At 39.6% G+C, this 17,686-nt stretch overlaps 1 protein-coding gene across 3 annotated transcripts in view; it reads left to right on the top strand.

Moving 5' to 3' along the window:
• LOC134531567 (telomerase Cajal body protein 1) overlaps positions 1-858 on the top strand; it is a 67,723-nt gene extending 66,865 nt beyond the window's left edge. For all 3 annotated transcript variants that reach the window (XM_063367276.1, XM_063367274.1, XM_063367275.1), the window contains one exon: positions 339-858. In XM_063367276.1, coding sequence (XP_063223346.1) covers positions 339-525 — 187 coding nt within the window. In that variant the 3' untranslated portion in view covers positions 526-858. The remainder of the gene's footprint in view (positions 1-338) is intronic.
• Positions 859-17,686: the final 16,828 nt, after the last annotated feature.

Genomic DNA, 17,686 nt, shown 5'->3' with positions numbered 1-17,686 from the left:
ACAGGCATGAGGTTCCTTCTCTCATGTGATGGGGTTCTGTGGTTGGGCCGCCAGCCATGCAGTCTCGCGAGGCGTCGCACGAGAGGAAGTCACTGACATGCATCGGTAATGTCAGCAGGCACACCCTCAACAACAATATCCACCACTTTTCTTATTTGTTAACATTGTGTGGATGAATCGTGATAAAAATTGTGGGAGAGCTGATTGCATAGTCGCATGCCCTGTAAAATTATTTGTAGATAATTTATTAAATATGTTTTCCTACATTTTAATTGTATTACATTTTTACGTACTTTGTCTATTTAGAAAATTTACTTATATTTGGTGTCTTTGTACAGTCTTCACCAGCAGTACCCAATTCTGGCAACATCTTCAGGACAGCGTCACTTCCCGAAGCCAACGCAAGAGTCTGACGATGACTTGTCAGATAAGATCCCAAAACCTCTCTTCGACAGGACGTTTGAATCTCAAGAAAACTGTTTGAAGTTGTGGTGGGCTGGCAAAGAGAGCGTCTCTCTGTCATGACTGTCACATGAGAAGCAGCACTGCAACACAATGTGTGTTTTCAGGAATTTTAACAGCCACAGCATTGCAGTTGAATGAAGAATTCTGATCATAGACATTGCAGAATTTTGTCTTGTAATCAATAAAAAGAGGTTTTCTGTGGTAACAAACTTCCGTAGTTCTTCAATAGTTCATTTATAATCTTGTTTGAACCACTCACCCCTTGGCAAGAAGAATCCTTATTTTTTCGAGTAATTTACACGTTTGTTTTAATCTACATATATAAATTTATTTTGTATTATTTAGTGTCTTGCAACCTTTGTAAATAAAAATAAAATTTATTTTATTTAAGAATGCAGAATTACTTTTTCAGCAAAATTAGCAATAAATTTACAAGGTAATATTTAATTAAATTATTAAAAAATTTTATTTGGTAGTTTATAAAATTGTTAGGCAAGAGTTTAACAAGGATAGGCCGCACAGTCACTGCGAGCAAGTAATGCTCTAGAAATTTGTCAAACCTAAGAAATTACTTAGCTCCATTTCTCTGGTACATTCCACTGTTGTCGGTGAGCCAATTCATTTTTCGAGCAATTACGCAAACACCCAATGGTTTAGGGGACGGAGCATAACAATCAAATGTTGAGGTGCCATTTGGTGCAGGAAAAATAAAATATCTGGTTTTAAGCGCTTTTGAATGCACCTCCAAGTTTTTGCTCCTATGCCAGGTTGATTGCTTTGTTTCAGTCAACTTAAAAACAGGCAATAATAAGCCAGTTTACTGGAAGATACAGATTTTTACGATGTGTGTTGATTTCAGAAAGGTTGCCTGCAAAAGTATTGCAACACTTGAAATATTTGAAATATAGATTTGAATAGTAATACTTTTTTTTTATCAATAATACAATAACCCTTCAGAAAGTCAAATGTTTATTTTGTTAAAAATTAATAGTATTGTTACAGTTAGTCTAGCGTCACATATTCTAATAGTGTTCATCTCATTTGGCAAACATACCTGAAAAGTGAAACTTTGCTTTAGGTTTGTAACTAAGCATGTGAGGTGTTAGTAATAAAATTTTTGCAGCTGGTGCCTTTTATTTGAGAATCTTTATTATGAATTTATCTATTTACCACTTCTGTATATTCAAAAACAAGAAGGCCATCTCTTTTCACTTTTGACATAGGTACTTTTATTTCTAACTTGTTGTGGTCCGCATCATTGAAGGGTTAGATTTACGTTTCATCCAAAGTGTTCTAATGAATTTAGCTCTGTATTTAACTAAGTCACTATAATTATATCTGGTTAAGCTAAATAAAAATTTTATTTTTGTCTCTTTTATCATTTAATGAAAATAAAATGTTAAATGAAAATTTGAACATAGCCATTAGGCTACAGTTATAATTATAAATATATACTCGCTCTCCACACACTCAATATTATGTTTTCCTACTTAGTCTTAGTTGCTGGATGATAAATGCTCATTCCTAAAGAAATTTGAATTTTTAATGAATGAAAAGTACCCTACATTTTAATTCACTATATGGGCCACATCTGTTTCATAAATTCACTAACATCATTTTAATAGTAAAAACCTAGTTGAGGAACAAACTCACATTATAGTATAATGTGGTTATCCAGCTTAACACTCATGCAGCTCCAGAGATGTGATTTTCAACCATAAGACCAAACTTACTCCTTTTTCATGCCATTATCTTATCTTTCGAGTACATTATTTCTCAAAAAACAAACTTATCACCCCTTTTATTTCTTTTACCTTTTTTTAAAGATTGAAAATGACACAATATTTTAGCATGTGATGATTTTAAAACAATTTTTTTTCTTGTTTTTTTTTTCTTTAGGGCTTATATGCTTTCCGGAAATGTTATGTTTTTCTGTGGAAAAACTCTGCTGACTCTACAGGGGACTGTTTGTCAAATAAGTTTTACAGTAGAAAAACAATGGCTCCAAGATGTGGGTGAGATGACACTTTTTTTTATGTTATACCTGAGGAAAATTTAGTTTTTATATTTTGTTTCAATGTGTATCTCCATTTTCAAATGGAAAGTTTTGGTGAATTTGGTTCTATTTTTATAATTGCTATTTAGTTATAAATGTTTTGAAATATTAAACACACAAGACAAAATATTTCCTTAATTATTTTCACAAAAAGTGTCATTTTGAGTGTAATACACGTTGAATTTTCAAAATAATAAATGGGTTATGTGACTGTTTTTATTCGGAAAACTAATAAATAGACAAGCAACTGTGTATTTTAAGTTTACATCAAATATTAAAAAAAAAAAAAAGTTAATATAAGGTGCATTATCAGTTGGGGAACATGTATAATTTTCACAATCCACTTGGACTGTACATTTTGTTAATAACTGCATACTGAAACTGAATAATGGCATTCATTGTATTTATTATGTTACATATGTTTTGGTGATATAAATAAAGTTTTGCTTGAATTCCATTTTATTGTAAGACTTAACTTGCATTTTGATGTTACATGGTGTAAATTACACCATAGATTGCTCCATTGGTTTTCCAGTTACCTTAATAAGAAATGTTTTACGTGTCTATTAACAACAGTAACTCAACACATTTGCAAGTTAATTCCAGTGTTCCTCAGGGTGGTACTTTGTCAACCCTGCTCTTTAACTTATTCCTTGATGATATCACTCAGGCTCGGAAGCACTCGACTGGTGTAATTTGGCAGACAACCTCAAAATCTATAGGAAAATTACCACTCTAAGTGATTGCTTATGGTTTCAATCTAATATTAATGATGCTAATCTCTGGTGTAAATGAAATCTAGTTCTTCTTAACTATGATAAAACTGAATTAATATCCTGTAACAGAAAATATCTTCTGCTTAAGTATGATTATAAATTAGAAAATGCTTTAATCGCAATAACTACAAATTTAAAAGACCTTGGAATTTATAGATAGGAAATTATTTTTTCATCAGCATGTAGAATACCTAACTTCCAGCTCCTGTAGAACACTAGCTCTAATAAAATACATTACTTTTTACGCAAAAAATTGTGATTCTATTTTATCTCTTTCCACAGCACTAATAAGATCTAAACTAGACTATTATTCAATATTATGGAACAACGTTAATTGATCTGATATCAACAAATTAGAAAATATTAAAAATAAATTAATTAAACTTTTCATTCTAAAACATTTTCCTCCACCTAAATTAACTTCTCTTTCTGATCGGTGGGACTATCTGGACTCACTATATATTAAAAACTGCTATAGCTATTAAATTAATTGTAAATATGTCCTGGACAACACTGATTTAAGGGTTCCCCAATTTTATAGTCATCTAAGATCTACATTATGTATAATTAATAAAACCAATTATATTATCTTTAGACTCGTCAACTACAATAAATTTGATCAAATCTGATCAATATTGATCAACATGAAAACTAAATTAATTAAATCACGTAAACTCCATTCTTTATTTCTATCTCTTAAAATAATTAGTTCTTTCTCTATTGATATATTGAACCCAACTACATATGTAAATTTAACTTTCTATAATTTGTTTATTTCATTTCTTCATGTAGAGTATGTCGTCCTGCCGATGTTGATGCATGGCTGGGTGGTGTCTGAGGCCGCCAACTAACCTCTAATAGTGGTGGTTGCTGTGGGTCAGTTCACAGCACGAGACTCCTCTCTCTCGGTGGTCATGACGTCGCCACGTGGCAGGCAGGAGTGGTTGGACCACACACACGACTCACTCGAAACGTTGTCGGCACGCACACGACTGCCCGGTCCGTGTCCGATGTCGCCGCGAGAGGTGATGGGGGGAATTGATGTTTGTCTGATGTCCTTCTTGTCCTCTGTGGACCTTTGTGCAGGTGTCCCGGACCAACCTTAGGGTGGACTAACTGGAGATCATCTCGGTGAATCTTGGCGGCTCTTCCACTCTGTGTTGTGACCGCGTAGGTGGTAGGCCCGAGTCGCTTCACTACCTCACGGGGTTCGGACCATTTAGGGGCCAGGCTTGCGCAAAACTTCTTGCCTCTGGAGGAAAGGTGGTGACATAGGACATACACCTGTTGCCCCGGCTCCAATGGCAGGGGTGGGTTAGTGGTCTGAGGGGTATGAGTGGCTACAAACTGTGCCTGATTCCGGCGTGCATCCTCCCGTCTTTCGGCGACAGGCATTTGAAGCACTCGTTCAGCAGCGTCCGCTACCCGGAGTTCCCCTGGGAGGGCGAGATCCCGTCCCTGAAGCAACTCCGCAGGGGAGTAGCCGGTTACCACGTTTCGGCGGCGACGGAGGCAGTACAATATCTTGGGGAGGAGCACATCCCACTGGGTGTGGTCGTCCCCCAGACGTAGCCGCAACTGGACTTTGATGTCCTGGTTGCGGCGTTCTGTCGGGTTTGCTCTTGGGTGGTACGTGGGTGTCGTGTGGTGCTCCACCTCCCAGCGCTTACAATCGGCCTTCCAGCGCCGGCCTTTGAATTGTGTTCCATTATCTGTGAGTTCCACTCGGGGAAACCCATATCGTGGGAATACTTCGGCATCGAGGAGAGTGGCGATGGTCTCAGCTCGTACATTGGTGACGGCGAACGCTTCTGCCCAGCGTGTGAAAGTATCTGTGATTACCACCAAGAATCGCTTCCCGCGGGATGCGTGAGGGTATGGGCCCTGATGTCGAGAGCCACGGTGTGAAATGGGTCACGGGGCCTCCTGGGGCACTGTTGCTCTACCCCGTCAGGGTGACGGGCCTTGCGCTGTTAGCATGGTTGGCAGTCTCGCACATAATCGCGGATGTCACCTGCAATGCCCGGCCAGTGGAACCACTGCCGCAGTTCCCGCCGGGTGTCCCGCTAGGTCGTGATCATGATAAAAATTCAAGGCAGCCTTCCGTCCCGCCCGCGGCACGTGCGTGCGCCACGAGCTCATGTCTCCGGGCACACGGCTCTGGAGTACCCCGTCAAGACCACGTAGGTGGGGAAGCTCCTGTTCTCTGCATTTAGCGAGGTTGGCTAGGGTAGCTGGCGCAGGGTCGCGGGGCCTCTTGGCCGTGGTGGCATATAGCGCTGCTGGCGGGGGCTCACTTGTAGACCCCGTCTGGAGGTTGCAGGGGGGAAGTAAGTCGTCCCATCCCTGATCATCCTTGAACACAGTGTTGGCATCCGGGTGACGGGAGAGCTCGTCCGCCAGCTGGTTCTCCCTCCCAGGGACGTGCTCCACGGGAAAAGAGAAGTTCTGGAGCATCAGTGCCCACCGCGTGAACTTGGATTTGCCTCCCTGGGCGGAGTTCAGCCACTGCAGGCACTGGCTGTCAGTGCGGAGCGTGAAGCGTCTCCCCTCGAGGTGGTGTCGGTATCGCCTGAGTGCCCACACCACCGCGAGACACTCCTGCTCGTTGACGTGGTACCACCGCTCTGCAGGGCCAAACTTGGCACTGGCGTACTCGATCACCCGCCTCTCTTCTCCAGCTCTTTGTTGGTAGATTACTGCCCCCCTACCCTCCTGGCTCGCGTCTGTCTGGACGAATAGGGGAATATCGGGCACTAGCCGTGACAGGGTGTGACACTCCCTGAACTGCTGCTTGACACAAGCGAGGGACTGCTCTGCCGCGTCCGTCCATCGAAACCTGCTCTTGGGTGACAGGAGGTCCGTCATTGGTGCGGTGATGGTGGCGAAGTTCGGGATGAATGACCTGAGCCAGTTTAAAAGTCCCATTAGCTTCTGCAATTGTTTTCTGGTACGGGGAAGGCTCTTTCCCCTCTATCAGGGCCAGCTGATCTGGCAGGGGTCGACACCCGTCTGCGCTCACGAGGTGTCCCAAGAACTCCAGTTCCTTCGCGCCGACATGGCACTTGCGCGGCGCACACGTCAGTCCGTGCGTGGCTAGCCGTTCGAGGACCAATGCGAGGTGACGTGCATGATCCTCCCACGATTGTGACCATATGATCACGTCGTCGAGGTAGGCCGCGGCAAACTTTCCAATGTAGCCGTCCAAGACACGGACCATCATGGTCTGGAAGGTCGCGGGGGCATCCATCAGCCCGAACGGCATGGCACAAAACTGAAACCTGCGCCCATCGGGTGCAGTGAAGGCTGTCTTGGGGCGGTCCTCAGGCCGAACTGGCACCTGCCAGTAGCCGGACTTCAGGTCTAGTGACGTAAACACCTGGGCATCGCCCATGCTGGTGAGCGCTTCTGTAAGATTTATGAGTGGTGGTGGTGCCGGGATGGTTAGGTCATTAATTGGCTTAAAATTGATGCAGAAACACAGGGAGCCATCTTTCTTACTGGCCATGACTATGCGACAGTTGTATGGTGACGTATTGGGCTCTATTCCCCCATCCCCCAGCATTTCTGTGATTTGTTCCTGGATGGCAGTGAGCTCACGGGGACCGAAACCCCCTGGCTTGGCGAATGGAGGAACATGGGGTACCATGGGTATACAATGTTCTGTAATATTCGTGCGGTGCAGCCGGTCAGCTGATGGGAACACCTGTGGTTGCTGCCTTATGCCGACATCCACCTACACACGCCCAGTCGTGACCGTGCTAGATCCCTTTGTTGCGAGCTGAATGGTGTCGGCCTCAGGGACAAGGTGGGCCGCAACGTAGGTGTGAGTCGCCGCGGTATCCACCGGCCTCCCATCCAGCGAGACAGGGATGCGGTCCCATCCGCCCCAGGCACGGTGGTCCTCAGCTGTGGGTCGGGTCACCGGCGACGCCTGGTGACTGGAGTCGCTCGCTGGCGACGTGGGGCTGTCTGTCGTCGGGTGCGGTGGGCCGCCTCCACTGGCGAGTGGTAGGTGAGACGGTGCGTCGGCGGAGGCAGGGCGTGAGGTCCGGGGACGGCGGCCAACTGCGTCGTCGCCCCCTAGACGCGGGTCCTCCCCTTGACGCCATCCACCGCGCCTCTCTGGTCGGGCACACTCTATGCCAGTGGTGTTCGGGCATCGGGCAGTATTGGCAGCGTGGCGGATGATCGTCACGTTCACTGGAAGGGCCGCCACGGTGGCTGCCTGCCCGTGCTTGTCGCGCTGCCTGGGCGCCCTGATTCGGACGCGATGCCCCTCCCCCCTCCTGTAGCAAGATGGACAGGGGTTGGGCTTCCCTTGGTGGGGGGGGGGGGGGGGGGGGGTTGCACTAATCGCACCACGGCCAGGGTGTCCTCCAGGCGTCCCGTCGGCCTCGCCTGTGGGACTTGGGGCGTCGTCTCGGGCTGCCTTGAGGTCCTGTTCTACTTCCCTTGCGAGGGCGAGGAAACCGTCTAGTCCCTTCTCCACTGCAGTACGCACGAAAGGCCGTACCTCGGGCGTCAAGAGCTCGACAATGTTCGGTAGCACATCCTGTATCCTACTGCGGGGTGTTACACGTCGGTAGAGCCGCAGCTTCCCGTGCACAAATGCTTGTACTCCCTCCCTGCTAGACTGGGCTCGGCAGAACAACTCGTTCATGCAACAGGCCCGTGCGCGCGAGTCATCAAAGTGTGCCTCCAGGCGCCGTGTAGAATCAGTCTATGCGGTTTCGTAATCGCCCGTCTGAGACCACCAGGTTCGGGCGTCGCCGCACAACTGGCTGCTGGCACGTTCTGTCCACCACTCTGGTGCGATGTGATGGCGTGCTAATTTTTCCTTGCATACCCGCAGGAACATGGCTGGGTCCCCGTGGGCGTGACCCGCGAACTCCGGCAGTACGATCTGCCCACTCGCGGCGCGCGGTGCGGGGGTCAGCTGTGCGTGGTACGCTTGCATCATTGTGCTCTCGCAGGTGATGCAGAGGAACAACCCATCATGAACATGCACGAACTCGCGTGCTTCAGCGCTGTTGCCATTGGGCCGTCTCGCCTGGTTGCGCGCGGCAGTGTACCCCTTGCAGCGCTTCCCGGCTGCTCCCTTTGACGCGGCCGCACGCGCACTGACACTGAGCGCTCTCGTTACTTACGAGTGACTCCGGAAAGGGTCTAAGACAGCCCTCACACAATCCCTCCATGTCGATGACTATGTCCGGATCTCTCTGCATCCTCGTGGAACGTGGCTGGCCGTCCCGGGAGACGGGATGTGTCCGTGAACGCGGTCCGCGGTCGAGTGTGATTCGGCTGCCTTCGTTCCACTCGGTTAGGCTCGGGTGCCGCCCGGCTGGAGTTGGCTTCTTTGGTGCACGTGCGTATTCGGCGACCTGGAGAGGGGGAGGGAAAACTGCCAAAGAAGCTTATGCATGCTGAAAGAAGTCTACGTAAATGAATGTTTATCATGCACACAAGTTTTTTAGTGGTTTAAATTGTTTAAAGAAGGGTGTGAAATGACCGAAGATGATAGGTGCCCAGGACAGCCCTCAACGTCAAAAACGAACGAAAAAATTGAAAAAATTGGTATATTAATCCACGCTGATCGCCGTCTGAGCATCCAAGGGCTTGCTGAAATGACAGGAAGATACAAAGTGTTCGACAGATTTTGCATGAATCATTTAACATGCGGAAGGTTTGCGCAAAAATGTTGCTGAAACTCTTCACTCCCAAGCAAAAGGAATCAAGACATAACATTTGTACTGACATCCTAAACAACATCGCCACTAATCCAGATTTGTTAGACAAGGTGATTACTTTGTGATGAATTGTGGTTTTTTACTTACGATCACGAAACAAAGAGGTAATCCTTGCATTGGAAGAGCCCTAGCTTGCCAAGGCAAAAAAAAAAGCCAGGATGAGCAAATCGAAATTCAAAGCAATGATGATTGACTTTTTCGACATTCGTGGCATTGTCTATGTTCATTGGGTACCCGAGGGTCAGACAGTCAATCAACATTTCTACATCGAGGTTCTGATGGCCTTACATGAGCGTGTGAGAAGACGAAGACCCGATTTGTGGAAGACCAAGTCCTGGATCCTTCACCAAGACAATGCACCAGCCCATTCTGCCTTGTCTGTGAAAGCGTTCCTCGCAAAATACATCATCACCTTGTTGGGACATCCACCCTACTCGCCCGACCTTGCCCCCTGCGACTTTTTTCTATTTCCCAAGGTCAAGTTGGCGCTGAATGGGACAAGATTTGAAAGTGTGGAAGCGGTTAAAGGAAAAGCGATGGAGGTTCTCAACCAGCTGACAGAAGAGGACTTCCAGCACTGCTGTCAACAATGGAAAAGTCGTATGTAGCGGTGTAAAGATCGCCAAGGGGAGTACATTGAAGGCGATAAAACTTCTGCTGTAATTGGTGATGAATAAAGAGGTTATGACTTCAGTCCGGTTATTTAATAGCCATACCTCGTAGTTTCAAGGTTTGCACTTCAGTTGATTCCACAGATTTTAATTCCCTCAGGAATTTTGACAGTTAGTGCAAAATTATTAAAATGAGAAATTTTAATATTCATATTTATTCAAGTTCGTTTGCTGAGTCTGAATCTGTGAAAAATGTGTACGATTATGTAGGGTTGCTAAAAAGTACAGGGTTTCTTAACTAGTTTTACAGATACTATATTTCAAAAAAATATTTAAAAAAGAGTAAAAATTTAACTTTTTAATACACATACATGTGTGCACATGCATGCACATGCACCCATTCACCCATTCACCCAAATTTACTGTAATGAAGTGTAGTTGCCCATGATAAACCAAATGCATAATCTTTTATCTCCAGAAAGTTTAAGTAACTATGTAACTATTGGAGTAAGGCAAGTTTCAATGGAAAGAAAAAAAACTTTTATCTAAATAAACTTTAATTTTCATTTCCACATTTAACATTCACATATACACTTTCTATATCTACTTGGCTTTTTCTCTTCATTGTTTGTGCTGCATTTAAAGAGAGTAGTAACTGGCGAGGGTAAAATTTTAAATTTTAATAGCTGCAAAATGGGGAGCACTTTTTTTTGGTTCGAGATAGCACAGGAAGAGGCTGCATGTTACACAGTACAAAACCAGGCATTTTTAACATTAAGAGTACAAATACATCAGTTCACTCTGTCCACTGGGAAGTCGTAGAAAACGTTTTTGTTTGCAGTAGTTTGCAGCTAATGATTAATACAGCACAGCACAGTACAGTGAAGACAGTTCATTTAATAACAATGACGACAATGATCACAGCGAGACAGATAACAGGAGCACAATGTGTGTGATGCACACCAACATGCTTACACTTCACATGTTTAGTTTAAGACACTTAGTTGTATTTTACATCGATTTATGATTTACATTTCTTTCGTGTAGCTTTGAGGACTCACACCGCTCGGTGGTTCACACACACTGATATCACTGTAGTGACATGTTCTGGAAGTGCTATCTTATGTGGTTTCATCATTTCTTCAACTATTTCATCAAATTTAATTGTACTCAAACAGTAATCTGTAAATAAAATGAGTTGTTAACTTGCAATCGACACATTACAATTGTGAAGCTGTAATTGTGATACATTTATGTGATAATTGACTGTGACTATAACGCAGTGAGCTCTCGCAATGTGAGGCTTAGTTGCCATTCTCCTGGTAAAGGTCGAGAGAGGGACCTGCCTGGAGTGTAGAGGCATTGAAAAAGGAGGGACATCACGTTCTTTACGCGGATATAAATGATGCAAGGAAGAGCAAAACAAGTTGCATTCTCAAAATCTTTGGTTACAGTCTTGGCTATGTAAGAACTGTAGGGTAGCAGTAATGAAATAGTTAGCTGCTGCAGTGGGAGGCAAGGCTTGCTGGCGAGAAGCCAAGGACACTCTGTGTTCCCCATGCAGCATCTCTCGTCGCACCAGTGTCACACCCTTTATCAATGGCTGACAATTTCATGAACTGCCAGTTTTAGCTAATGTAATATACTATTTTGTCCACCAATAATTGCACAAAAAAGTAGCTAGACATTGATGGGAATGACAGCATAGTTGGTTTATTAACTTAAAACTCTGGGAGGTTAGAAAGGCCCATGTCAAAGAACCGGCAGGACACTGCTGAAGGTTTATCCCTAAAGTATAATACGTCGGTTGAATGGTCAGCCAACGGTAGCGTGATACACATCATAAATAGTCAATACAATTTTTTATTAATTTTAAGTAATTTCAAAGATTGAAATGGTTCTTGTATTTTATCAATTCACCTTATAAACCTAATTTTGCTATCTATTCTCAGCTATTTTTTCTAGTGCTCAGAATAGATAAATATATTTGAAATTTGAAATTGTGTACTTTTTATTTACTAAGAAACTATAATAGGATTTATTATATTTGCAGAGACATGGGTTCATAGCTAGGAACATTAATTTAAAAAAAATTAAATATTCTAAACATTTATAATTATTTTTTTCAAAATAATACTTTACAATAATTAAGTATTGCTAGTGCTTTGTTAAAATTTTAAGACTCAGAAGTACTTTTTAAAATAAAAACAATATTGTCAGTTCATAATAAAATGGATGGTATGTACGTAATAATTAACTTTGCCTGCCCCTAGTTATAAGTAGAATTTTGATATAATTTAATTGGGTTGGGTCTTTATTTCTGTGTAGATAGACTACATGGCATACATCCTGTCCATAAATTACTTCCATTATAGCTCAGTATTAATTTTATGTTCATAGGTATATGAGGTAAACGGTCTTGAAAATCTTTCACTGCAAAGTAAATTGAAAACCACAGCTGCCATAAAAAATTTATGCATGTTTCAAATTCAGGTTACTTTTTTTTTAAATATATAATTTCAATAATCACATATTCCACAAATAGGTTATGTTAATACAGTGTGTATGAACCACTCAATTTTACGGTGTATTAAGTAAGCACTGATACAAATTCCACATGCATCAGAACAACAAAATATATACACATTTTTAATTTGAGCAGTCATTAATCAAATGCACTTACCCCTCGAAGTAATTCTCTGATTCGTTCCAGGAAAGCAGAGCACTATCACATACATTTTTTCCATTAGAGTTTATGTCAATTTAAATACGTTTTTCAGCTGAGAAGTTTGTTTATTAACAAACATTTTAATCAAAACACTCTTCCCTTAAATAAATTTACAGTAATAATTATATATCTTAATTAAATTAAAGTACATTTAAATAAAGGTTTTAATAATATTTTGAATGAAAAAAGTCTAAAAAAAAATTACATTGTAAAAGAAAATCATGGGCTGTATGTTTACATGATTAGGCTTTGGACATCAGATTACTATACTAAGTAAGAGCTAAAAAAATTTCTGAGTTACAAAAGAATAATGTTATTAATATGTAAAATTTATTTCAATTCTAATAAGATAAGTATAAAATTAATGTTTTGTATTACCAACACAATGCAATATTATTCTACTTAACACATAACTTGCCACTAGCACACCTGGATCGTGCGAGGTTAACTATCTCTGAAAGCTTCTGGTCTTTCTCACCAAAGTTGCTGCTGACTTCCAGGATGGTTTTATGTTAACATTGTCTGAACATTTAGGCATCGGAAATATTTCTGCATTATATAAACTACTTTTCTATGTTAATTGGACTAAAGAAAATTTGGCAGTGAAGGAAACCTATAGCTTTTAACTTTTAAGGCAAGGGTAAATTATGGTTTGTTGATTCATCAAATTAATTTGTTGCATTGTGTCTAATGCTACGCAAAGATAAAATATTCGCATATATATGAAAGAGTGCTCTTTTGTATCAATGACTGCAATGACTGCACTACTTCAAATCATGCCATAATTTATTGGCATCCTTTCTTCAAAACAGCGCAAATCAAAAAGTGTTACTTCGAGGGGCAGTTGTAGTACACAGCTCCCGAGCCTTTTGCCATTCTGTGGGCATCTTTGAAACACGCATTCCATATACAAAGCACATTTCTCATGTAAACTTTAATTAAAATTTACATTTGATTGGGTTAATATTAAAAATACAGTGTAGTATTTAATTTTTATGACTGGTAAAATATTAGGTTAAATTTTATTGCACCCCATTATAGTTAACTCATACGTACATAAATGTATATTTTTATGAAAGTTTGAAAATTTTACAGATATCTTCAAACTTAGTGTTTTAGTAGTCAGCATTTGTGATTTGGTTTTTGGTTTATTTAATTTTATAATCGAGTCACTGCAATATGAAAAAAAATTAAGAAATGAGCCAAATATCAAAGCTTAATTTCACTGAAAAATAAACCATTTTCACAAAAAAATAAACTCATAGATCAATTATTAGGTCTATGAATCGAAACAATTTATGTCAGCTTATGCAATTTGGATTTTCCAGGCTATATCAATATACAGTACTGTTTTTTTTCTGCCATTGGTTGCAAGATTGTAAAAAAAAGGTACATATTAGTGTCTGTTGGTATTTACGGTGTAGTGTCACACTAGAAAACTGGATTGTTCTTCAGTTGTTAGTGGCCTCCAAGTTCCCAAAGTATTTACAAACAGATCACAAGCTCAAAGATTAGGGACTTTTGAATAAATATATAAATTTTTATCATCTGTTATCCTTCAAGATTGTCACCACATGCCATGGTTTTGTTGGTTTACATTTTTTGGTTGCCATTTTTTTTAGTGTATAAAACTGAATAACTGCTGTTATCCTATTTAACTTTGTTTAAAGAGTTATTAGAATAATTATGATAGGTTTGATGCAACAAAATAAAGTGCTAAAGAAATTGTTATCTACAAAATTGATATGCAAATTTTAAATAATTTTATTAATTGTATAGTGAAAGGTCTTTAATCTAACATGTTTTGTGCTTTGGTGATGCCCGATTAGCGATTTCGCTAGACTCTTAAAAAGGCAATATAGTTTTAACAAGAATACCAATTGTGGAAATGTGAAACTCTGAACTGAATGAAAACCGACAGTGACTCAGAGCTGCTAAAAGTGCCGGCAGTGCAGTAATGCCACCTGGCGGCCAAGGCCAGCAGCGAACAGCTCGATTGGAGACCGTAGTTAGAATTCCGGACTTAGGACCTTCTTTTATTGTAGTTTGTGAATATGTAGTGATTTACCGGAAAATCCAAAACAACATAGCTCTGAGACATTTGGGTGGTCAATGCCAAGCTCATTCAAGCTAATTCAGCTCATTATGCTCCTTTGTTGCTCCTGACATCTCACGTGCTCCCAAGAGTTATTTAACAAAATTGATGGAAGGAAAATCAAATGGGTTGGCCAAAGTCAGTCAGAGTGGTGGGAAGAGAATTATCAGTGGCAAAGTGAATTGTCATTCTATAAATTATCTACTAATAAAATGACTAATCTTGACTTAAGGTGATTTTATTGGTTTTAATTCATTAGTGATTTGCTAAAGCATTGAAAATGTCCACTGTCTTAATTTGGAACTAACACTTAACACATTTCTTGGCTTATGTTTGAGCATCCGTGGTAACTGTGTGTGGTAGTTCCTCCGTTCCTATCATGTTGGGAATATTTGCACATCCATAGCTGTTCTGGCTTCTTGGAAACGTGATCTCACCACATCATAGGTGAGTTGTAAATGTCGTGGATGAGCTTTATGTGCAAAAACAATATTTGTACATAGACTGCTTTGGGACTACCCATCCAAGTATAAGATAAGTTTATTGTCTCAGTATCAGAAGAAAAACCTGATAGTAGAAAACATTTTGAATGTGACTTGATATTCATTTTATACTGCACAACACAAGAGTTCTTTCAAGGGAAAATGTGCTTGGGTGCTAGCCATAATGACAGTACTCCTAATTGTGTCAGTGGTGAAACTCACAAGGTCTGAATTTCTCATAGAATGTTTTTGGAGAAAAAGCAATATAACTGTACATTTGTACCAGTATTTGAAACAATAATTTGAAACAAAGTTTGATTTTTGTTTATTTACTTATTTAGAGGAGCTTTTAACACCTTTAAACTTTGATTTTGTCAAGATAAGTAGATGGCTTGTGTTCTAATTTAGCTTGCATACAAAAACTAGTTAATTTTTGCTCCTGTCACACTAATTTAATATTACACTTCAAAAATTATGAACTCATTCATTTAGGAGTTTAATGATGATACATACATGTGTACAGAACTTAGAAAGGTGTATAGTCTCATAATAAACATATTTGCTTAGTGAAATCAAGATACCCAATAAAAGGAAATGTATTCATCATATAGCACTTAGACCTCTGGAGATCGAGAGGTGTGTAACAAGAATAGGTGACATTGACTTCCTTGCTTTGTGTCCATCTAAATGCATATGACTTGAAACTCCCGCAGCTTGCTTTCAAATTGTGTTTGCATTAAACAGGTGTTCAGTGTGTCTGGAAAACAGAATGCAGAATGAATGTGTAAGTGTAATGTGTCTGTTGGTAGTGAAATTTATTGTCTTTTATGAGCTGTCATGTCATTCTATTCTTTAACATTAATTGAATATTGAACAACTAACAATAATCAACTAAATAAATGTGTAAATGGACACTTTGAAACTGATAAAAAGTTGCTCGAACTATTACATAACTTAAAATGTTTGTCTTTACCAAATGGAACTGAGCTTTTGCTATTGCGAGCACAGAATTGTTCATATTCTTATTTTTCGATGGCTGTCATGTATTGTGGGTGTGTGTTATTTATATGGTAGATGTCTATGATATGTTAATACTTAACAAACAAAACAAGGTCTCAAGTGCCAGTAAGTAGTGTAAAGCACTTATTTAAACACTAAGCTTTCCAGTAAAACATGGTCCTTTTTTTACCTTATACATTTTTCATGGTTTGGGATACAATAAAATTTTTAGTTAAGCACAAAATTATCAATATAAAACAAAATCAGTACAGTATTACTTTTTCTATAAAGTTATAAAGTTAAATATTGTTTTTTTTTAGATAACAATGAGAGTATAACTTGTATTCCAAGAAAATTTTTATGAAAATATAAATAATAGTAACTACAAAGATTAACGGTACTATGTACACTTGCAGAACTTGAGAAATACTAAATGTAGGTACACAATTCACCATTCAAAAGGTTTATATTCACAAAATATTAAAATAAAAGATGTAATTCATGTCAAAAAATTATTGCAGTTAGAAATGATTTTTATTTTTTACCATTATGCTGCATACGTGATTTGTAAATAATGTTTGAAATCACACCTTTACCTGGAAACCTTGGAAGTGCTTGAACACCTTATGTAAAATTTTTAAAGTGAGGTTCTTATTTTCAGAACCTTCAAAATATCACATTACAACTGATAATATACATGATATATTTTTGTATTTTATATTAACTTTCTGTACAAATTTTTCTTATAAAATCCAATACTTTAAAATTTTATTACTATAACTCTTAATATATGTACTGAAAAATATATATGTACCATATATTATAGAATCTTGCCACTTCCAAATGTATAGAAACACTACTGTCTCTTTCACTACATCCTATTATAAAGTACATAATTACAAGTATTCAAGTATAAAGTCTATTGGAAAGTGATGCAGGTTTCTTGTTTGAAGTGGTATAGCTAATTTTCAGAGTAAACAGTGTTAGCTGAGGAGGGTAATTTAAATATTAAAAAAAAAAAAAAACACATATAGTTAAACTTTTAAAATATCTTAATTCTATTTTTTGTGTAAAATTTACATATAGAGTTTTGATTATCCCAAGTAACAAGCTGGCAGAATGGATACATGAAAACTGTGTATAATAGAGAAGTGTTTAGAACAAAGCTAATTAAACATCAAACTATGTTTTTAAGTTTGCACATTGCAAACCTTATAATAATCATGCTTTGCAACATGCAGCATAACAGAAAAATTTAATTAAAAATATGAACTTACAGTTCCAGAATTGTCTGAATTAAATACAGTATTAAAAAGTGCAGTCCTGTGATGACTTAAATAATTTTTTAATCGTAGTCTGGGGTAGAGTTGAGAACAAAAAAAAATAGATTATGCTGATTGAAACTTTCAATTCTTGTTGCCAATTGATGCCCTTTTATTTATGGTGGAAAGTCAGATAGTACAGAATATTGGTTAAATATGACACTCCTGTACTACATAGCCTTGATGTAATGCTTAACATTGTGACCTTTTTATAGCTTAAATTCCACTTCTGCCGAGCAACATTTTTAATAGTTTACTTCATTCATCACCTATTTACACTTACTTTTTTCATCTTTTGTTTTCTTCCGCGTCTGAAAGCTATAATACCAAAATAAGTTTTATTTGAAAATTCCTCAGTGCAGATATAGTAATTTTGTCTTCAGTTTTCTTAAAATGCAGTAC

Source organism: Bacillus rossius, chromosome 5 (assembly GCF_032445375.1).
Source record: "Bacillus rossius redtenbacheri isolate Brsri chromosome 5, Brsri_v3, whole genome shotgun sequence".
NCBI lineage: Eukaryota > Metazoa > Arthropoda > Insecta > Phasmatodea > Bacillidae > Bacillus > Bacillus rossius.
This window is presented reverse-complemented; position numbering and strand designations above follow the sequence as displayed.